The sequence below is a fragment of the Nerophis lumbriciformis genome, linkage group LG27, assembly GCF_033978685.3.
Source record: "Nerophis lumbriciformis linkage group LG27, RoL_Nlum_v2.1, whole genome shotgun sequence".
Lineage (NCBI taxonomy): Eukaryota > Metazoa > Chordata > Actinopteri > Syngnathiformes > Syngnathidae > Nerophis > Nerophis lumbriciformis.
In genome coordinates this window covers 4,432,501-4,456,410 of record NC_084574.2, presented here as the reverse complement: position 1 = coordinate 4,456,410, position 23,910 = coordinate 4,432,501, and the positions used below count along the sequence as shown (strand labels likewise).

General features: G+C 43.5%; 1 protein-coding gene across 2 annotated transcripts in view; it reads right to left on the bottom strand.

Annotated features, from left to right (window-relative positions):
* Positions 1–23,910, bottom strand: part of sgms2a (sphingomyelin synthase 2a) — a 232,687-nt gene that overhangs the window by 5,496 nt on the left and 203,281 nt on the right. For both annotated transcript variants that reach the window (XM_061923022.2, XM_061923021.1), the window contains 3 exons: positions 12,391–12,861; positions 9,030–9,147; positions 4,741–4,894 (listed from right to left, as the gene is read on the bottom strand). In XM_061923022.2, coding sequence (XP_061779006.1) covers positions 4,741–4,894; positions 9,030–9,147; positions 12,391–12,861 — 743 coding nt within the window. The remainder of the gene's footprint in view (positions 1–4,740; positions 4,895–9,029; positions 9,148–12,390; positions 12,862–23,910) is intronic.

Genomic DNA, 23,910 nt, shown 5'->3' with positions numbered 1-23,910 from the left:
ATTAAAACAGATGACAGCCAAATGGACTTTGCTGTTTTATTTTCAATTAAACAATAGAAAATACGTACTCATATACTTTTACACTTGTTATTAGTGAGAATATACTAATTTTAAGGTATTTTTGGGTTCATTGAGGTTAGCTAATTTGACTTGTTTTGGAAAGTCTTGACAAGCCAAATTTTCTTGTTCTATTGGCAGATAATTTTGCTTAGTTCAAATAAAATACCCCTCATTTTTGTATTTTTTTTCTTGTTTTTGAACACTGACTTTTTGCAATGTGGCCAAGTATTACAAACACATTACTGTAAACTGTGCTCTAACAACAATAATAGACAAAAAAAACTAACTACAAATTGAAAACAACCACATTTTTGTATACCCCCAGACATCATCAATTAATTTTTTTGTATCCATCCATCCATCCATCTTCTTCCGCTTATCCGAGGTCGGGTCGCGGGGGCAGCAGCTTAAACAGAGAAGCCCAGACTTCCCTCTCCCCAGCCACTTCGTCCAGCTCTTCCTGTGGGACCCCGAGGCGTTCCCAGGCCAGCCGGGAGACATAGTCTTCCCAACGTGTCCTGGGTCTTCCCCGCGGCCTCCTACCGGTGGGACGTGCCCTAAACACCTCCCTAGGGAGGCGTTCGGGTGGCATCCTGACCAGATGCCCGAACCACCTCATCTGGCTCCTCTCCATGTGGAGGAGCAGCGACTTTACTTTGAGCTCCCCCCGGATGGCAGAGCTTCTCACCCTATCTCTAAGGGAGAGCCCCGCCACCCGGCGGAGGAAACTCATTTCGGCCGCTTGTACCCGTGATCTTGTCCTTTCGGTCATAACCCAAAGCTCATGACCATAGGTGAGGATGGGAACGTAGATCGACCGGTAAATTGAGAGCTTTGCCTTCCGGCTCAGCTCCTTCTTCACCACAACGGATCGATACAGCGTCCGCATTACTGAAGACGCCGCACCGATCCACCTGTCGATCTCACGATCCACTCTTCCCCCACTCGTGAACAAGACTCCGAGGTACTTGAACTCCTCCACTTGGGGCAAGATCTCCTCCCCAACCCGGAGATGGCACTCCACCCTTTTCCGGGCGAGAACCATGGACTCGGACTTGGAGGTGCTGATTCTCATCCCAGTCGCTTCACACTCAGCTGCGAACCGATCCAGTGAGAGCTGAAGATCCTGGCCAGATGAAGCCATCAGGACCACATCATCTGCAAAAAGCAGAGACCTAATCCTGCAGCCACCAAACCAGATCCCCTCAACGCCTTGACTGCGCCTAGAAATTCTGTCCATAAAAGTTATGAACAGAATGGGTGACAAAGGGCAGCCTTGGCGGAGTCCAACCCTCACTGGAAACGTGTCCGACTTACTACCGGCAATGCGGACCAAGCTCTGGCACTGAGCATACAGGGAGCGGACTGCCACAATCAGACAGTCCGATACCCCATACTCTCTGAGCACTCCCCACAGGACTTCCCGGGGTACACGGTCGAATGCCTTCTCCAAGTCCACAAAACACATGTAGACTGGTTGGGCAAACTCCCATGCACCCTCAAGGACCCTGCCGAGAGTATAGAGCTGGTCCACAGTTCCACGACCAGGACGAAAACCACACTGTTCCTCCTGAATCCGAGGTTCGACTATCCGACGTAGCCTCCTCTCCAGTACACCTGAATAGACCTTACCGGGAAGTATCGTTATCATTATTTAATTATATTCATTTGTCTTGAAATTATTTATTGTAGCGTGACAGCAATTTTTTTTCAATGCAAAATGTCATTAAAAATGCCTAAAATGTGAATGTTCCTAATTTTTACCAAAGATTCAGTGTTTTTTTTTGTTTTACTTGCTATCTGACGTCAGATTTTCCTCCATAATTGCAGTAATTTCATAGATATCGAAGAAAGTTATACCATTTCTAGCCCAGTTCATATATTTTATAGCAGGGGTGCTCACACTTTTTCTGCAGGCGAGCTACTTTTCAATTGATCAAGTCGTGGGGATCTACCTCATTCATATATATCATTTATATTTACTTATTTATGAAATATATGTTTTTGTTAACAAGTTAAAGGTGTTTAATGATAATGCAAGCATGTTTAACACATATAGTTAATATTGTTAATAAATTAAAGGTGTTTAAAGATAATACAAGCATGTTTAACACATATAGTTAATATTGTTAATACATTAAAGGTGTTTAATGATAATACAGTAGGAGGCCACGGGGAAGACCCAGGACACGTTGGGAAGACTATGTCTCCCGGCTGGCCTGGGAACGCCTCGGGATCCCTCGGGAGGAGCTGGACGAAGTGGCTGGGGAGAGGGAAGTCTGGGCTTCCCTGCTTAAGCTGCTGCCCCCGCGACCCGACCTCGGATAAGCGGAAGAAGATGGATGGATGAATGATAATACAAGTATGTTTAATACATATAGTTAATATTGTGAACAAGTTAAAGGTGTTTAAAGATAATGCTAGCATGTTTAACACATATACCGTATTTTCCGCACTATTAGCCGCACCTAAAAACCACAAATTTACTCAAAAGCTGACAGTGCGGCTTATAACCCGGTGCGCTTTATATATGGATTAATATTAAGATTCATTTTCATAAAGTTTCGGTCTCGCAACTACGGTAAACAGCCGCCATCTTTTTTCCCCGTAGAAGAGGAAGTGCTTCTTCTTCTACGCAAGCAACCGCCAAGGTAAGCACCCGCCCCCATAGAACAGGAAGCGCTTCTTCTTCTACTGTAAGCAACCACCCGCCCGCGTAGAAGAAGAAGAAGCGCGCGGATATTACGTTTCATTTCCTTTGTGTGTTTACATCTGTAAAGACCACAAAATGGCTCCTACTAAGCGACAGGTTTCCAAGACGCAATCTCTCCATCCGCACACGGACTACTATTTCACAGCAACTGCCTAAAGACTTTCAAGAAAAGCTGGCTACTTTCCGTGCATATTGTAAAAACAAGATAGCTGAAAAAAAGATCCGGCCAGAGAACATTATCAACATGGACGAGGTTCCACTGACTTTTGATATTCCTGTGAACCGCACTGTGGATACAACGGGAGCACGTACGGTGAATATTCGCACCACAGGGAATGAGAAGTCATCCTTCACTGTGGTTCTAGCTTGCCATGCTAATGGCCAGAAACTTCCACCCATGGTGATATTCAAAAGGAAGACCTTTCCAGCCGGCGTCATCATAAAAGCTAACTCGAAAGGATGGATGGATGAAGAAAAGATGAGCGAGTGGTTAAGGTAAGTTTACGCGAAGAGGCCGGGTGGCTTTTTTCACACAGCTCCGTCCATGTTGATATACGACTCCATGCGCGCCCACATCACGCTGGTTTTTAATATACTATTAAAGTTTGACTGACCTATCTGACTGTTTTTTTGACATTACTTTAGCGCAGTTAGATGCAGCTTATAACACGGGGCGGCTTATAGGTGGACAAAGTTTTGAAATATGCCGTTCATTGAAGGCGCGGCTTATAACCCAGGGCGCCTTATGGTGCGGAAAATACGGTAGTTAATATTGTTAACAAGTTAAAGGTGGTTAAAAATAATACAAGTATGTTTAACACAAATAGTTAATATTGTTAACAACTTAAAGGTGGTTAAAGATAATACAAGCATGTTTAACACATATAGTTAATATTGTTAATAAGTTAAAGGTGTTTAAAGATAATACAAGCATGTATAACACATATAGATTCCTTTCTTTCATGAAGACAAGAATATAAGTTGGTGTATTACCTGATTCTGATGACTTGCATTGATTGGAATCAGACAGTGGTGATAACGTCCGCATTTTCGAATGGAGGAGAAAAAAAGTCCTCCTTTCTGTCCAATACCACGTGAAAGTGGTTGGTTTTTGGCATATTATTTGTCCAGCTTCCGTACTCCTTTGTATACACTTTACAAGAAATACATTGTCGGCAAACTCCGTAGCTTGCTGGCTTGTGCACGCCAGCTTTCTGAGACTCTTATTTTGTTAGCGCAACTGTGCAACTGTGCAGTCGGGTCTTTGGAGTTTTGACGACAGGTACGGCGCCAGAGTCTGTTGAAATAAAGTGTTTCTCGCCTTCCAGTCGGTAATTTTAATGAGCTGGCAGCAGCCAGCGTCATCTCAGAAGACCCTCGGGTGCCGTGAATGTCAATCAAGTGACGTCATAGTGAAGATTTATGATCGCTCATTTTTAGGACTATTTTTTTAATGCCTGGCTGGTGATCGACCGACACACCCTCCGAGATCGACCGGTAGATCGCGATCGACGTAATGAGCACCCCTGTTTTATAGCATGAATGTCTTGAAACAAAATCCCAAATTTGAAGCCCAATATTCCTATGAAAATTGCCCAGATAAATAGTTGTTGCCATTGTAGTTTTAAATATTTCTTATCTAAAAATAGTTTTTTCTTTTTAAAAAGGTATGTTACGTGTTAAAATGTTGCTGTTTTTAAGGGGACAAGCACCAGTTAAATTAATTTTTTGAATTCATTTCAATAGGAGATGTTAATTTGAGATACACGTGCTTTGAGTTAAGAGCTCCGTCACGGAACCAATTAAGCTCTTAAGGAGATACCACTGCAATTGTCGAGTAAGCATGAATATCTTTGCCAAAAAAACACAGCGCTAAGCGGTGTGTGAGTGCAGGGCGAGAATGGAAAGCAGCTCAGACAGATTGATAAATAATTCACGGGCAGTAGCGTTGCTCTAGAGCGACTTACATTCCTTGATGAACAGGTAGGTGAGGGTGAGCATCACGGTGTGGCCGCTGAACAGGAAGTCTCCGCACATGATGTGGGACTTGGTAATAGACAGGCCGGCGCCGGAAATCAGCCGCAGAATTCTCTGGAACTTTGCGTAAGAGTCTCCGTACAGCTGATGGGAAGGAGACAGGGGGACAGCGTCAGGGCAGGAGAGGGACAACAATAAGTGGGGTCAACATGAATAACTACTGCGTAGGGATGGGAATCGTAAACCGGTTCTTAGAGTCCTTGGAATCGCTTGCCATTTGTCAACCGATACCGTTAACAGTTCTTCCGGCTGAGGATGACGTCATCACGCAAAGTGACAGAATCAGCATCAAAATCAAACCTGCTCTCTTCATCGAAGACATCCAACATAAATTCAAGAACACACATTAAGGCGAGTTGACTTCATGAAACGTTTTACGGCACATAACCATTACCAACAGTCCCCAAACTACATACAAGTCATTGTTTTTTGTAGGGGTGTAAGGGTACACAAAAAATTTCGGTTCGGTACTGTTGCGTTTCGGACCAGTTGTTCCTCCCAGGGAATTCAAGTCACAAGTCGCTCCCAAGCTTTTTACGACACTTAAAGCTGAGTTGAAAAACCACCAAAGACAGAATAGGTATTTTGTTGTATATTTTCAAAGCTTTGCAGATATACTTTCAGACCAGTCCAGCATAGAACATTCTATCGCCCCGCCAAAATGGTCTCTCCTTCCCGAACCCAAAACCCTCTCTTTTCTCCCCTCTCTGTAGTCAAAATACATGCTAGTCAAAACACATTCCAAAGCCTCAAGGTTAACACACACAGTTTACTTGCAGACTAGAGATGCGCGGATAGGCAATTATTTCATCCGCAACCGCATCAGAAAGTTGTCAACCATCCGCCATCCACCCGATGTAACATTTGATCAGAACCGCATCCGCCCGCACCCGCCCGTTGTTATATATCGACACTCAGTGGCCTAGTGGTTAGAGTGTCCGTCCTGAGATCGGTAGGTTGGGAGTTCAAATCCCGGCCGAGTCATACCAAAGACTATAAAAATGGGACCCATTACCTCCCTGCTTGGCACTCAGCATCAAGGGTTGGAATTGGGGGTTAAATCACCAAAATGATTCCCGGGCGCAGCCACCGCTGCTGCCCACTGCTCCCCTCACCTCCCAGGGGGTGATCAAGGGTGATGGGTCAAATGCAGAGAATAATTTTGTGTGTGTGACAATCATTGGTACTTTAACTTTAACTTTTTAACTTTATCTAATATAGACGATGCAAGGCATTAGTGAGGTTATAAAGTTTTTGCCTGTTAAAGAAAGGAGACTGATCCAATGCAGCACAGACATTCGCGTGCCACGCTGTCACGACCCAGACGCACACCAGTGCGCAATCATATGGGAGCCGCGCTGAGCGCACCTCCAAGCGCGCCTCGCTGCCGGCGACGGCCGCGTACGAGCCCGACGCTCCAGCGCCATCCATTTTCAGGGCTAGTTGATTCGGCAGGTGGGTTGTTACACACTCCTTAGCGGGTTCCGACTTCCATGGCCACCGTCCTAGCTGCTGTCTATATCAACCAGGGTGAGCCCCACCCCTTTCGTGAGCGCACTGCGCGCGGAGTGACCCCTGTTACGCGCCCCCGGCAATGGGGGTGGCGGGCAGGTAAGCTGCGTGGGCGGAGCGCGCGGAGTGACCCCTGTTACGAGCCCCCGGCCACGGGGGTGGCGGGCAGGTAAGCTGTTTGAGCAAGCTAGTATAAAATTAAAAGCATAGTTACATGGGAGATAAACGGATGGAATCTATGTCAATGTCGTCACTCTCAGGGAAGGAAACTAGCATTTCTCGAAAGTCACCACTTTGCTTGACCGCCTTCAGTGACATAGCAAACCCAGGTTGTTCAGCAAGCTCAACAGCATCACGAGTCAGGTTGGTCAGTCTCAACAGATTATAAAAAACATAGTTAATGCGTTCTACATTTTTAGTAGCAGTCACAGGGAAAATAGCACCAATTATAGGAAGGTTCTCGAAACCTGCACAGGATTCACACCACAGTACGTACCTCGGTTTAGAGGTCACGGTTCGGTTCATTTTCGGTACAGTAAGAAAACCACAAAATATAATTTGTAAACAATGGCTTCATCCTTTTAACATTGGGAACACTATAATAATTCTGCCCACGTTAATCAACATTAAACTGCCTCAAGTTGTTGCTCAGATTAAATAAAATGACAAAACTTTTCTTCTACATTAAACAGTTTCAAGTCAACTCATCATGCTTAATTTATTACAGCATTTGGGAAGCCTGTAGTTGATTTATTATGTAAATGTTATATTTTTATCAACATGTGATAGCAGGGACCCTGCCATTCAAAACTAGGCTGCTCCATTACTAATGATTAATGTAACTATAGCTGAAAAAACAGTATAATAGCAATAGGAGAGACTATTCATCCCTGAACACCATGGAGTTCATGTAGGCTTAATGATGCACTTACATTATTATATCAACTATCAGAGACAGAAACTCTTCATTTAACATAATTGTCATGTCTGTGTGATCATGTTTTATTTTAGTCATGTTCGGTTTTGTTTTGGGACTTTTTGTGCACTTTTGTTTTGTTTTGTCACCATAGCAACCATTAGTTTTCACCTGTCACGTCACGCACCCGTTTCACGTTTTGAGTCACGCATCTGTTTTCGTTAATCATGTCTATAGTATTTAAGTTCATTGTTTTCAGTTTGTCGTTCTGACGACATCCTCACATTTATGCTCTGTCCATTCCTGACACTTCTTTTCCATGTCCATCCTTCATGCTACTATTTTTGTCCAAGCCAAGTAAGTTTTTGTTCCATGTTTATAGTCTTTTTGGTTTCGTAGTTTGTTCTCCGCCATTGTGCGCGCCTTTTGTTTACTTCTTTTTTTTGTAGTTGGAAAAACTCATTTGTATACTCTAGCCTTTAAATAGCCCCCCTGTTAGACCAGTTGATCTGCCGTTTCTTTTCTTTTCTCCTCTACTCCCCTTTTCCTTGTGGAGGGGGGGGGGGCACAGGTCCGGTGGCCATGGATGAAGTGCTGGCTGTCCAGAGTCGGGACCCGGGGTGGACCGCTCGCCTGTGCATCGGCTGGGAACATCTCTGCGCTGCTGACCCGTCTCCGCTCGGGATGGTGTCCTGCTGGCCCCACTATGGACTGGACTCTTACTATTATGTTGGATCCACTATGGACTGGACTCTCACAATATTATGTCAGACCCACTCGACATCCATTGCTTTCGGTCTCCCCTAGAGGGGGTGGGGGGTTACCCACATATGCGGTCCTCTCCAAGGTTTCTCATAGTCATTCACATCGACGTCCCACTGGGGTGAGTTTTCCCTTGCCCTTATGTGGGCTTTGTACCGAGGATGTCGTTGTGGCTTGTGCAGCCCTTTGAGACACTTGTGATTTAGGGCTATATAAATAAACATTGATTGATTGATTGATTGATAGTTATAGTCTTTAAATAAAAATGTACTTACATTCCCGTCTCGCCCGAGCCAACTTTCCGTTGCATCCCGGAAAAGCTAACACCCAAGACCAAGTCATGACAACAATGTCCTTTTTTGCTGCTTCAACACAGCTCAATCAACACAGAAAAAGGTCAAGTGAAATAACAGACAGACAGGGCTTTGCTGTCCGTAACACACACACACAGCAAAATGAGCTAACGTTACGCTAAAAGCTAATTAGCCTTCACCTCAAGCCAGGACTGCGAGCGAGCTAAACTGCCTTTTATATTTCTAGAAGGTCAACGGGCTCATAGTGATGTTACTAGTAGTTGACTGGGAGGTGTTTATTATCATTTGGGGAGAGTCCGCTGCCTGATGATTACCTGCTAAACGCTAAGCACTAACTACATGCGCTCTGAATACGCACTGCTGATTGGCTGTTACCGCTCTGTTTGTAACCAATCAGATGGTTGTGTGGGTGGGACAATGCTGGGTGCTGTGTAGAGGACTGACAGAGACAGAGGCAGAAGGAAGCTACTTAATATGTCCGTGTGGAAACTCGTTCGGTACACCTCCGAACCGAACCGAAACCCCCGTACCGAAACGGTTCAATACAAATACACGTACCGTTACACCCCTACTTATCTACCTTTTTGTTAACATTTTATCCAAATAAGAATCGACAATCGTTAAGCAGAAACGAAAGTGGAATCGGAACCGGGAACATTTTTTTTTGACCAATTCCCATCCCTACTACTGCGCTTCTGTTAAAAGACAAGTGCACCTTGGGCGCGCAGCTCATGTGCATGCCAGGGACAGGCAGGATGGTGATGTACATGGTGATACAGCGGTAGAAGTACAAGGTGCCCACCAGGAAGAAGTAGCGTCTGCATACGATGGACCTGCAACGAGAAATGACAAAAAATACTAGGAAACCACGTGTATGTGTATTTACTCTGTTACATTTACTTAAAGTTACTTTTTGGATAAACTGTACTTGTCAGAGTAGTTTTATTGCAACATACTTTTTACCTTTGAGTATTTTTAAAAACTCAAGTAAAAGAAACACTACTTTTAGTTTGTGTCAGTGACTTTCACGCCCATCCATCCATCCATCTTCTTCCACTTATCCGAGGCCGGGTCGCGGGGGCAGCAGCTTAAGCAGGGAAGCCCAGACTTCCCTCTCCCCAGCCACTTTGTCCAGCTCCTCCCGGGGGATCCCGAGGCGTTCCCAGGCCAGCCGGGAGAGATAGTCTTCCCAACGTGTCCTGGGTCTTCCCCGCGGCCTGCTACCGGTCGGACGTGCCCGAAACACCTTCCTAGGGAGGCGTTCGGGTGGCATCCTGACCAGATGCCCGAACCACCTCATCTGGCTCCTCTCGATGTGGAGGAGCAGCGGCTTTACTTTGAGCTCCCCCCGGATGACAGAGCTTCTCACCCTATCTCTAAGGGAGAGCCCCGCCACTCGGCGGAGGAAACTCATTTCGGCCGCTTGTACCCGTGATCTTGTCCTTTCGGTCATGACCCAAAGCTCATGACAATAGGTGAGGATGGGAACGTAGATCGACCGGTAAATCGAGAGCTTTGCCTTCCGGCTCAGCTCCTTCTTCACCACAACGGATCGATACAGCGTCCGCATTACTGAAGACGCCGCACCGATCCGCCTGTCGATCTCACGATCCACTCTTCCCCCACTCGTGGACAAGACTCCGAGGTACTTGAACTCTTCCACTTGGGGCAAGATCTCCTCACCAACCCGGAGATGGCACTCCACCTTTTTCCGGGAGAGAACCATGGACTGGACTTGGAGGTGCTGATTCTCATCCCAATCGCTTCACACTCGGCTGCGAACCGATCCAGTGAGAGCTGAAGATCCTGGCCAGATGAAGCCATCAGGACCACATCATCTGCAAAAAGCAGAGACCTAATCCTGCAGCCACCAAACCAGATCCCCTCAACGCCTTGACTGCGCCTAGAAATTCTGTCCATAAAGGTTATGAACAGAATGGGTGACAAAGGGCAGCCTTGGCGGAGTCCAACCCTCACTGGAAACGTGTCCGACTTACTGCCGGCAATGCGGACCAAGCTCTGACACTGATCATACAGGGAGCGAACTGCCACAATCAGACAGTCCGTTACCCCATACTCTCTGAGCACTCCCCACAGGACTTCCCGGGGCACACGGTCGAATGCCTTCTCCAAGTCCACAAAGCACATGTAGACTGGTTGGGCAAACTCCCATGCACCCTCAAGGACCCTGCCGAGAGTATAGAGCTGGTCCACAGTTCCACGACCAGGACGAAAACCACACTGTTCCTCCTGAATCCGAGGTTCGACTATCCGGCGTAGCCTCCTCTCCAGTACACCTGAATAGACCTTACCGGGAAGGCTGAGGAGTATTATTTATTTATTTATTTATTATTTTATTATTTATTTTAAGGTATTTTTTGATTCATTGAAGTTAGCTAATTTTACTTGTTTTGGAAAGTCTTTCTTGTTCTATTGGCAGATAATTTTGCTTAGTTCAAATAAAATACCCCTCATTTTTGTATTTTTTTTTCTTGTTTTTGAACACTGACTTTTTGCAGTGTACTACATTTAGTAAGAAAAGAAAAAGCACGCTATTGGCACATAATATTTCCAGGCTTTCACAAACGATGTGGCGGCCCAGAACTGGCCTCCGGGCTTTGAGTTCTACACCAGTTCTCTAAAGTAATGGTACTCTTACTTTGGCGACTCTAATCACCTCTGGTATTCAGTGTAAACATACTTGCCAACCCTCCCGGATTTTCCGGGAGACTCCCGAAATTCAGCGCCTCTCCCGAAAACCTCCCGGGACAAATTTTCTCCCGAAAAATTCCCGAAATTCAGGCGGAGCTGGAGGCCACGCCCCCTCCAGCTCCATGCGGACCTGAGTGACGTGTTGACAGCCTGTTCACACGTCCGCTTTCCCACAATATAAACAGCTAATGATCGAGGGCGAGTTCTTGGTTTCTTATGTGGGTTTATTGTTAGGCAGTTTCATTAACGTCCTCCCAGCGCAGTAACAACACACAACAGCAGCAGTCAAGTTTTCGTCTACCGTAAAGCAGTTTGTCTGCCGTAAACAGCAATGTTGTGACACTTTTAAACAGGACAATACTGCCATCTACTGTACATGCATATGTGACCCACCCATAATGTGTCACATTTTTGTGTTGATTTATTTATTTTATTTTGTGGTTTGAATTCGTTTTTGGAGCTGTCATTACACATTTATCAGTATTCACATTGGTCAGTAGGGGGCAGTAGGGCGTTTCTTCTCAATTGAATGCTATCACCTGCAGACCGGAAGTGTCTTGTCATTCTGATGAGAGCGACCAGTCTGTGAACAATTGAAACGTCCTGTGTGCTTTTTCCTCCTGTATAACAGGTTAGTTTTGGTGAATCAACTCACTGAATAATATCCATGTGATCTTTATAAGTTTAAGTACACATTCTGATGGTGGAGCCTAACTCTAAAGTGTTTGTGAGTTGTAGTTTGTATTTGTGAATGAATCCAGTGCACAGCTGCAGTAATCAATACAAAAAGGCGACGTGAGTGCGCAATGTTTATATAGGAACTTCTGATCCTAATTCAGACTTCCAAATTAGAGCTCCCGTTGTCTTACTGATTTTAAAATGTATATTTGTATAATGTGTGTGTTCTGAAATAGTGACAGAGAATAGAACAAGGATGGACAATTCAACCCTTAACTCAACAATGAGTAGATGAGTGTTATGTGTGTGTATATGTGTAAATAAATGAACACTGAAATTCAAGTATTTATTTTATTTATTTATATTTATATATATATATATATATATATATATATATATATATATATATATATATATATATATATATATATATACATATACATATATATATATATATATAGCTAGATCACTGAAAGTCAAGTATTTCTTATATATATATATCTTAACCACGCCCCCAACCACGCCCCTGCCCCACCCCCGACCACGCCCCCCACCCCCCACCTCCCGAAATCGGAGGTCTCAAGGTTGGCAAGTATGAGTGTAAATGTTCAAATGTTGACGAATAAATAAGGAAACGTGTCATAAAGCGACAGATGACAAATAGTGGCATGAGTCTAAAGACTTACTTGTAGTTGAGGAAGAAGAGCTGTATGAACCAAATGGTCACCAGGACAATGCCATTGACCTCCGTCACCGTGAAGGCCCACTTGACCCGGTCAATATACTCAAAGAAAGTGTCAGGGAGCGGCGGGATGTTCTCTTTAGGCGGGACCCTCTCGTGGACCACTGTGATGACCACCGTGGTCATGACCAGACTGAAGGCGGCGTAGAAGAACAGAAGCGTGGTCTTCCACCACTCTGACGGCAATCGGTTGGCGTCGAGCTCCTTCATGGAAATCTTCACGTAGTCGTTTTGTCTGTTTTTACGAAAGCCCCGCTTGGTGTCTCCGGCGACGGGGGTGTGGACGGCACAGGTCTTATTGCCGCCGTGCCCGTTGCCTGCTTCTATTTCGGGGTTGAGACTAGCCTCCTGCGACGCCATGGCCTCTGGCTGTGTCCATTCACGGTTGGATTCCCTCTGGATGGAGGCTGCGGGGCTACAAGGAGACAATTGGAAGAATTTAGCACATTTATTATTTAATCCTCTGTATTGGCCGTGAAATAAGACAAGAAAAAAGACAGAGACGTGTTTTACTTGTCATGTAGAGGTGTAACGGTACGTGTATTTGTATTGAACCGTTTCGGTACGGGGGTTTCGGTTCGGACAACATGTAAAAGCCAGAGCTGGAAGACCCTCCTGCCTCGTTAAGATCTCCCGTTTGGGAACACTTTGGCTGTGCGATACAACAATGGAGGACGGAGGTTTGCCGACATTGTTCAGCAGCTGCTTCTGACAACACGTCAAACATGTGTTGCACCTTTCCTGCTTCCGGCTCCCAGACCGTAGTCGAGGAGCGCAGGGGAGACACTCCTCCAGGGCCGATGTATTCTCGGGGGCAACACCCTTCACTCTACCCGGCAGCTCCGGACTCCAGGGTAAATGACGAGTTCGGCGATTAGTTGCAAATCGTGGCTTTTTTGAGGTCTTGCACACAGCCAATCAAACAAAACACTAGCCACTCCCCGCACTTGCTACCGCTCCCTCACCTCGCTCGCCCACACACTCACCTCACATGCCGTCACCTATTAAAGGGCCACACACACACATACTCTACTCTCATAACACACAGTACAGTTAACTCCAGGGTAAATGACGAGTTCGGCGATTAGTTGCAAATCGTGGCTTTTTTGAGGTCTTGCACACAGCCAATCAAACAAAACACTAGCCACTCCCCGCATTTGCTACCGCTCCCTCACCTCGCTCGCCCACACACTCACCTCACATGCCGTCACCTATTAAAGGGCCACACACACACATACTCTACTCTCATAACACACAGTACAGTTAGTAGAACAACTGTGTTTTCATTACTGTGTATTTGATAGCTGCCATTGCCCCGGAATTGTATTGCATTGTACTTTCAAGTACAACAATGAGTAGATGAGTGTTATGTGTGTGTATATGTGTAAATAAATGAACACTGAAATTCAAGTATTTCTTTTATTTATATATATAATAAAATAAATAAATATATATATAGCTAGAATTCACTGAAAGTCAAGTATTTCATACATATATATATATACATATATGAATGAAATACTCCCGTTGGTGAATTCTAGCTGTAAATATACTCCTCCCCTCTTAACCACGCCCCCACCCCGACCACGCCCCCCACCCCCCACCTCCCGAAATCGGAGGTCTCAAGGTTGGCAAGTATGCTAAAACTGTCCATCAACTTTAATAGTGTTCCTAAGGTAATAAAGGTTTTTACTAGATTGGTTTGACCCGAGAATGGATTATTTCAAATTTATTTTTTTGTCTAAGAGGAAAGGGGTAGGTAATAAATACTTTATGATTATGACAGAGATTATTTACATTTTAATAGTTTTCTATAGGAAATGATTAAGACAGTTTTACTCTTGGAACTGCAGTAAAATAGTTTCGAAATGTGACCAAACTTGAGGTCAACTAGCGTAAAAGAAAAGACTGTGTTCTGCAGTTGACATCAATGTTAGGTAAACAAATATTAATATGATTTTGTTGTCTACAACAATGCATGGAGCGAAAGGTGAAAAGTAATGGCACCCAAGAGACCCTTGTTTGTTGTTCACAGCCTAGCGAGCTTAATGGCTCGTAAATCATCTGTGGAGCATCTCTACGACAATCCCGGCTTTCAACATTTTCATTATTTCACATCTAAAAGGCTTTAAAAAGGCGCCTTTGATTGCTAATGGATTTTCGAAAGAATCTTGCTTTCAAGCCCCTGAGATGGATCATAATGAAAGCCATCAGGGATGCACATACATAATAGGATGTTTACCCGTGGACAAATATGGCGTTGGATAGAAATAGAGACTGGAGGCTCAAGGTATCAAGTTGCTAAAGATCAATTTGGGGGGGCGGGAGGAGGGGGGCGCATTCTGTCTGAAAAACACAGGAAGGATGCAGCTGACGGGTGGCTGCGGATGACAATGTTTGACAGATGCTGAGGAGTCACAAAGTATATTGACTTTGACCGCACACAAACAACATATGATGCTTTATGGAAGTGGGGATGATGTTACTTCTGTGAACATGACTTTTGGTTTAGTGCAGGGGTCGGCAACCCGCGGCTCCGGAGCCACATGCGGCTCTTTGATCTCTCTGATGCGGCTCAGCAGTTTACTTGCCGACCCCCCCGATTTTCCCGGGAGACTTCCGGATTTCAGTGCCTCTAGCAGATAACTCTCGGGATTAATATTCTCCGATTTTCACCCTTACAATAATAATAAGGGCGTATCATGATGGTACAGCATTTACCACCCTCCACAATTTGTATTAACAGCGTGCCAGCCCAATCTTTTGATATATGCAACTCCTACTTGCACACAGCAATGCATACTTGGTCAACAGCAATGCATACTTGGTCAACAGCCACACAAGTTACACTGACGGTGACCATATAAAACAACTTTAACACTCTTACTAATAATGCGCCACACTTTGAACCAAAACCAAACAAGAATGACAAACACATTTCGGGAGAACATCTGCACCTTAACACAACATAAACACAACAGAACAAATACCCAGAATCCCATGTAGCCCTGACTCTTCCGGGCTACATTATACACCCCTCCTCTATGCGTCGGTTGAGGTGGGCGGGGTTTGGTAGCAGGGGTGTATAATGTAGCCCGGAAGAGTTAGGGCTGCATGGGATTCTGGGTATTTGTCCTGTTGTGTGTATGTTGTGTTACGGTGCAGATGTTCTCCCGAAATGTGTTTGTCATTCTTGTTTGGTGTGGGTTCACAGTGTGGCGCATTATTAGTAAGAGTGTTAAAGTTTTTGTTTTTTTTATACCGACACCGTCAGTGTAACCTGTGTGGTTGTTGAGTAAGTATGCCTTGCTGTCACCTACGTGAGCAAGCGGAAGTCCCATACAAATTTAGACCCCTGGTTTATACATAGCACAAAGCAAAAAAAAAACTTATTATGCAGTGATGTTTCATTTTAGATTTCAAAATTTTTTTGTGGCTCCCATTGTTATCTTAAATTTGTGAAACTGGTCAAAATGGCTCTTTGACTGGTAAAGGTTGCCGACCCCTGGTTTAGTGCAAGGGTAGGACTTCAAAGATCTACCACAATTGCTGGTAACCCTTCTAATTTGTTCCTGAGAAGAAGAAGAATCTTTAGTATCATTGCAGCATCCTTAACTGCCATAAAAGCGTAAAAATAAGTTTATAATGAAACTTTAGTGACAAATGACTTACGTAGTAATACAAACCCCGTTTCCATATGAGTTGGGAAATTGTGTTAGATGTAAATATAAACGGAATACAATGATTTGCAAATCCTTTTCAACCCATATTCAGTTGATGTTCAAACTCATAAACTTTTTTTTTTTTTTGCAAATAATAATTAACTTAGAATTTCATGGCTGCAACACGTGCCAAAGTAGTTGGGAAAGGGCATGTTCACCACTGTGTTACATCACCTTTTCTTTTAACAACACTCAATAAACGATTGGGAACTGAGGAAACTAATTGTTGAAGCTTTGAAAGTGGAATTCTTTCCCATTCTTGTTTTAGGTAGAGCTTCGGTCGTTCAACAGTCCGGGGGTCTCCGCTGTCGTATTTTACGCTTCATAATGCGCCACACATTTTCTATGGGAGACAGGTCTGGACTGCAGGCGGGCCAGGAAAGTACCCGCACTCTTTTTTTACGAAGCCACGCTGTTGTAACACGTGCTGAATGTGGCTTGGCATCGTCTTGCTGAAATAAGCAGGGGCGTCCATGAAAAAGACGGCGCTTAGATGGCAGCATATATTGTTCCAAAACCTGTATGTACCTTTCAGCATTAATGGCGCCTTCACAGATGTGTAAGTTACCCATGTCTTGGGCACTAATGCACCCCCATACCATCACACATGCTGGCTTTTCAACTTTGCGTCGATAACAGTCTGGATGGTTCGCTTCCCCTTTGGTCCGGATGACACGATGTCGATTATTTTCAAAAAAAATTTGAAATGTGGACTCGTCAGACCACAGAACACTTTTCCACTTTGCATGAGTCCATCTTAGATGATCTCGGGCCCAGAGAAGCCGGCGGCGTTTCTGGATGTTGTTGATAAATGGCTTTCGCTTTGCATAGTAGAGCTTTAACTTGCACTAACAGACGTAGCGACCAACTGTATTTAGTGACAGTGGTTTTCTGAAGTGTTCCTGAGCCCATGTGGTGATATCCTTTAGAGATTGATGTCGGTTTTTGATACAGTGCCGTCTGAGGGATCGAAGGTCACGGTCATTCAATGTTGGTTTCCGGCCATGCCGCATACGTGGAGTGATTTCTCCAGATTCTCTGAACCTTTTGATGATATTATGGACCGTAGATGTTGAAATCCCTAAATTTCTTGCAATTGCACTTTGAGAAACGTTGTTCTTAAACTGTTTGACTATTTGCTCACGCATTTGTTGACAAAGTGGTGTACCTCGCCCCATCCTTTCTTGTGAAAGACTGAGCATTTTTTGGGAAGCTGTTTTTATACCCAATCATGGCACCCACCTGTTCCCAATTAGCCTGCACACCTGTGGGATGTTCCAAATAAGTGTTTGATGAGCATTCCTCAACTTTATCAGTATTTATTGCCACCTTTCCCAACTTCTTTGTCACGTGTTGCTGGCATCAAATTCTAAAGTTCATGATTATTTGCAAAAAAATATATATGTTTATCAGTTTGAACATCAAATATGTTGTCTTTGTAGCATATTCAACTGAATATGGGTTGAAAATGATTTGCAAATCGTTGTATTCCGTTTATATTTACATCTAACACAATTTCCCAACTCATATGGAAACGGGGTTTGTAAAATGCAGAGGACAAATTTCACCACACCTAGTGTGTGTGTGACAATCATTGGTACTTTAATTTGAACTAATAACTACATGCATAGCACTTAATGTTGTTGTCACGAAAGTGTAAAAAGCACTTAATCACTCATACTAATAACACTTTTTTTTCAGTAACAAAAAGACAAAGACCAAAGCAAATCCCAAAAAATGTTGTTGTATGTGATGGCGGTATTTTTTGAACATAAATGATTTCTTTGTTCTTTACTTTGTTTCCCAGCCCGACCAGTTACACTAGCAACAACTCTACCGCCAACCTGACAACTTGGTGTCCTGGCCGGTCTGTTAATCATTGGTAATTAGGGGTCACACTATGGTGCAAAACTAAAATACAAAAACGCAACTGTCATTAATCACATTGCCAGAGGTCACCTGCAAAAACATAACAGAACCCTAAGAACAGGTGTGTCCACAGTGCAGCACATTTAGGTCACTGCACTGGCTTCCTGATGCTCAGACAATATACTTTAAAACAGCTCTGCTTGTGTCCAAGTCTTTTCAAGGTCTTGTGCCAAAACACATCTCGGACGGGCTCTGAGAACCTCAGGAAGTGTTGGTGCCCAGAGTCAAGACCAAACATAGTGAGGCCGTGTTTCAGTTTTATGCTAAAATCTGGAATAGTCTTCCTGAACATATGAAACAATTGTGCATATGACAACTAAAAGTGTTTTATCTACACTTTTTGATTTTAATTTGAAACATGTCTATCTGTGTTGGCCATGTGATGAGGTGGCGACTTGTCCAGGGTGTACCCCGCCTTCTGCCTAATTGTCGCTGAGATAGGCTCCAGCACCCCCCGCAAATCCGAAAGGGATAAGCGGTAGAAAATGGATGGATAATAGTTTTTATGATGACTTTATTTTGTTTTTAATTTTAATTGATTATTTTTATGATTATTTCATGTTTACATTGCCTTGTGTACGGAATGCGCTCTATAAAAAAAAACAAAAAAAACTTGCCTTGCATTACAAAAGACAAGAAATATTAAATAATACACTAATTTGCTTTGCCACCTATAACACAAAGCTTTACATGTGGATGTAGTGTTGTCCCGATACTAATACTTTGGTACCGGTACCAAAATTATTCCACTACAGTGCCGAACTCAGTACCTGCTCAGTGGCCTAGTGGTTAGAGCAGTGGTTCTTAACCTTGTTGGAGGTACCAAACCCGACCAGTTTCATATGCGCATTCACCAAACCCTTCTTTAGTGAAAAATAAAATGTTGTTTTTTTCAAATTCAAGACAAAGTTATATGTTTTTGGTAACACTTTAGTATGGGGAACATATTCTAAGTAACAAAGACTTAATTTAGAGTTTTTTGGTTTGGGTTAGGGTTAGAGCAGGGGTGCTCATTACGTCGATCGCGAGCTACCGGTCGATCTCGGAGGGTGTGTCAGTCGATCACCAGCCAGGCATTAAAAAAATAGTCCTAAAAATGAGCGATCATAAATCTTCACTATGACGTCACTTTCGTCACTTGATTGACATTCACAGCACCCGAGGGTCTTCTGAGATGACGCTGGCTGCTGCCAGCTCATTAAAATTACCGACTGGAAGGCGAGAAACACTTTATTTCAACAGACTCTGGCGCCGTACCTGTCGTCAAAACTCCAAAGACCGACTGCACAGTTGCGCTAACAAAACAAGAGTCTCAGAAAGCTGGCGTGCACAAGCTAGCAAGCTACGGAGTTTGCCGACAATGTATTTCTTGTAAAGTGTATATAAAGGAGTACGGAAGCTGGACAAATAAGATGCCAAAAACCAACCACTTTCATGTGGTATTGGACAGAAAGGAGGACTTTTTTCTCCTCCATTCGAAAATGCGGACATTTTTAGCACCACTGTCTGATTCCAATCAATGCAAGTCATCAGAATCAGGTAATACACCAACTTATATTCTTGTCTTCATGAAAGAAAGGAATCTATATTTGTTAAACATGCCTGTATTATCTTTAAACACCTTAACTTGTTAACAATATTAACTATATGTGTTAAACATGCTTGTATTATCTTTAAACACCTTTAACTTATTAATAATATTAACTATGTGTATTAAACATGCTTGTATTATCATTAAACACCTTTAACTTGTTAACAATATTAACTATATGTATTAAACATGCTTGCATTATCTTTAAACACCTTTAACTTGTTAACAATATTAACTATATGTATTAAACATACTTGTATTATCATTAAACACCTTTAATTTATTAACTATGTGTTAAACATGATTGCATTATCATTAAACGCCTTTAATTTATTAACAATATTAACTATATGTGTTAAACATGCTTGCATTATCATTAAACACCTTTAACTTATTAACAAAAACATATATTTCATAAATAAGTAAATATAAATTATATATATGAATGAGGTAGATCCCCACGACTTGATCAATTGAAAAGTAGCTCGCCTGCAGAAAAAGTGTGAGCACCCCTGGGTTAGAGGGTTAGGGCCAGGGTTAGAGGGTTAGGCTTACAATAAGGTCATGCCGAATAAGGCATTAATAAGTACTTAATAATGACTAGTTAAGAGCCAATATGTTACTAATTTGCATGTTAATAAGCAACTAATTAATGGTGAATATGTTCCCCATACTAAAGCGTTACCATGTTTTATTACTGGTGCACAAAATGAAGCGTGCATGAACATCACCTTGTTCAAAGAACAAAACCAACACAGTGCATAAACTCACAACAAATGACACACCTGCAAATCAGTCTGACTTCTGCTGTTGCCGTATCCGTAATACGCCGATAGGGAGAAGTTTTTATTTACACGATGAGTCGGGTGTGTCTTGACCTCGGCCGAACCCCTGAGCCCGACTCACCGAACCCCTAGGGTTCCATCGAACCCAGGTTAAGAACCACTGTGTTAGAGTGTCCGCCCTGAGATCGGTAGGTCGTGAGTTCAAACCCCGGCCGAGTCATACCAAAGACTATAAAAATGGGACCCGTTACCTCCCTGCTTGGCACTCAGCATCAAGGGTTGGAATTGGGGGTTAAATCACCAAAAATGATTGCCGGGCACAGCCACTGCTGTAGCTCACTGCTCCCCTCACCTCCCAGGGGTGATTAAGGGTGATGGGTCAAATAAGACGATAATTTTGCCACACCTAGTGTGTGTGTGTGACAATCATGGGTACTTTAACTTAACTGTACAGGCAGTACAGTACCGAACATGATTCATTGGTATCGCGGTACTATACTAATACCGGTATACTGTAGAATCCTAGGTGGATGTTTGTTCAGATAGCTTAGCAATGACCTATATTGAATAAGTTGTAGTATCTTACAAAAATGTATCAAAATGGCGTTCTGGAAAAAGTTTGGGCCACCTCTGCGTTTGTAGAATTGAGGCATGCGAGTGTTTAGCAGTGTTTCTGTTAGGCAGTATATGTGGTCTGCTCATAATGGCGCTGGTACTTCTCCTCCCTAGTGTACACGCTTTTCCCACCAAACAGCAGTGCTCTGAAGGGGACGGGTGGTGATGGAAAACTGACCGAATAAAAACAACAACTATTCAACATGTCCACAGAGTGCATAATGGATAGCTTGGCTGGCTGTGCTCGCCCAGTTCTATTTCAAGAAAGCCCAGCCCGAAGAAGGCTGTATTTTATACTCCGCAAGAAGCAGGCAGGGCCGGGCCTCCAAGTTGGGGCCTCGGTAATGACATGCCAGCATAGCAGAGTCCCCACTCATTTTCTTCTTAGCAGCCGTCTTCAGAGGGAGTCGTAGAAAGAAGTCATATTAAAAGGCAGAAAGTAGCCTTTGTGTGTAGTTATTTCAAACATGTCAACTTTGAACATGCCATAGACATGTTTTAGTGATATTCTCACATTTGCGCTTGCTTTTATGTTATTGGCGTATCTTCGACACTAAAAAAGGCCAAATAGTCTTCAGCGTGCGTTGTCAGGGTGGCTGTGATTATCTGTAATTATGATGATTACAGGATTTGTCTTTGTTATATTCTTAGTGTGAGGAATATTCGGATTTTCTACCTACCAAAATGTTCCCACCCAGTTAACATGACAGATAGTTATCAATCAGGGGCCTATAAACCACATTTGGGTGGCCTAGACCACAGGTGGGACAGACAGGGTGCGGCAAAGGGGTCATTGACTACAGTTGGGGGCAGATCTGAGAGAGGTGTCCTCAGTAGGGACTTTGGTGGACCTGGGTAGGGTAGACTTAAGCAAGTTTGGAAGGAGCGGAAGGGGATCACAGATCAGAAGGTAGGGGCACATCTGGGTACCTTAAATCACATATGGGGTGATCTAGGTCAGTGGTTCTTAACCTTGATGGAGGTACCGAACCCCACCAGTTTCATATGCGCATTCACCCAACCCTTCCTTAGTGAAAAATAAATTTTTATTTTTTTTTCAAATTCAAGACAAAGTTATGTTTTTGGTAACACTTTAGTATGGGGAACATATTCTAAGTAACAAAGACTTAATTTAGAGTTTTTGGACACTAGGGGAACATATTCTCAGTAACAAAAACTTAATTTAGAGTTATTTGGTTAGGGTTAGAGGGTTAGGGTTATAATAAGTACTTAATAATGACTAGTTAAGAGCCAATATGTTACTAATTTGCATGTTAATAAGCAACTAATTAATGGTGAATATGTTCCCCATACTAAAGTGTTACCATGTTTTTTTACTGGTGCACAAAATGAAGCGTGCATGAACATCACCTTGTTCAAAGAACAAAACCAACACAGTGCATAAACTCACAACAAATTACACACCTGCAAATCAGTCTGACTTCTGCTGTTGCCGTATCCGTAATACGCCGATAGGGAGAAGTTTTTATTTACACGATGAGTCGGGTGTGTCTTGACCTCCGCCGAACCCCTTAGCCCGACTCACCGAACCCCTAGGGTTCCATCGAACCCAGGTTAAGAACCACTGACTTAAGTGATATAATCATCTTAACAGTCGGCATCCCGGTGAGAGCAGATACTGTACAGTAAGTGATGTTTTGTTATGTTTGTTGGCTCTCATGAAGTCTGCAGTGAGTAGTAATCATCAGTGATCTTGTGGAGTGAAAACGCGAACGCTGTGATGAAATAAATGCAACGCTGTTTGCTTGACCAAACTACCGTATTTTCCGCACTATTAGCCGCACCTAAAAACCACAAATTTACTCAAAAGCTGACAGTGCGCCTTATAACCCGGTGCGCTTTATATATGGATTAATATTAAGATTCATTTTCATAAAGTTTCGGTCTCGCAACTACGGTAAACAGCCGCCATCTTTTTTCCCCGTAGAAGAGGAAGTGCTTCTTCTTCTACGCAAGCAACCGCCAAGGTAAGCACCCGCCCCCATAGAACAGGAAGCGCTTCTTCTTCTACTGTAAGCAACCACCCACCCGCGTAGAAGAAGAAGAAGCGCGCGGATATTACGTTTCATTTCCTTTGTGTGTTTACATCTGTAAAGACCACAAGATGGCTCCTACTAAGCGACAGGTTTCCGGTTCATGAAAAGACGCAATCTCTCCATCCGCACACGGACTACTATTTCACAGCAACTGCCTAAAGACTTTCAAGAAAAGCTGGCTACTTTCCGTGCATATTGTAAAAACAAGATAGCTGAAAAAAAGATCCGGCCAGAGAACATTATCAACATGGACGAGGTTCCACTGACTTTTGATATTCCTGTGAACCGCACTGTGGATACAACGGGAGCACGTACGGTGAATATTCGCACCACAGGGAATGAGAAGTCATCCTTCACTGTGGTTCTAGCTTGCCATGCTAATGGCCAGAAACTTCCACCCATGGTGATATTCAAAAGGAAGACCTTGCCAAAAGAGACCTTTCCAGCCGGCGTCATCATAAAAGCTAACTCGAAGGGATGGATGGATGAAGAAAAGATGAGCGAGTGGTTAAGGGAAGTTTACGCGAAGAGGCCGGGTGGCTTTTTCACGCAGCTCCGTCCATGTTGATATACGACTCCATGCGCGCCCACATCACGCTGGTTTTTAATATATTATTAAAGTTTGACTGACCTATCTGACTGTTTTTTTGACATTCCTTTAGCGCAGTTAGATGCGGCTTACAACACGGGGCGGCTTATAGGTGGACAAAGTTTTGAAATATGCCGTTCATTGAAGGCGCGGCTTATAACCCAGGGCGCCTTATG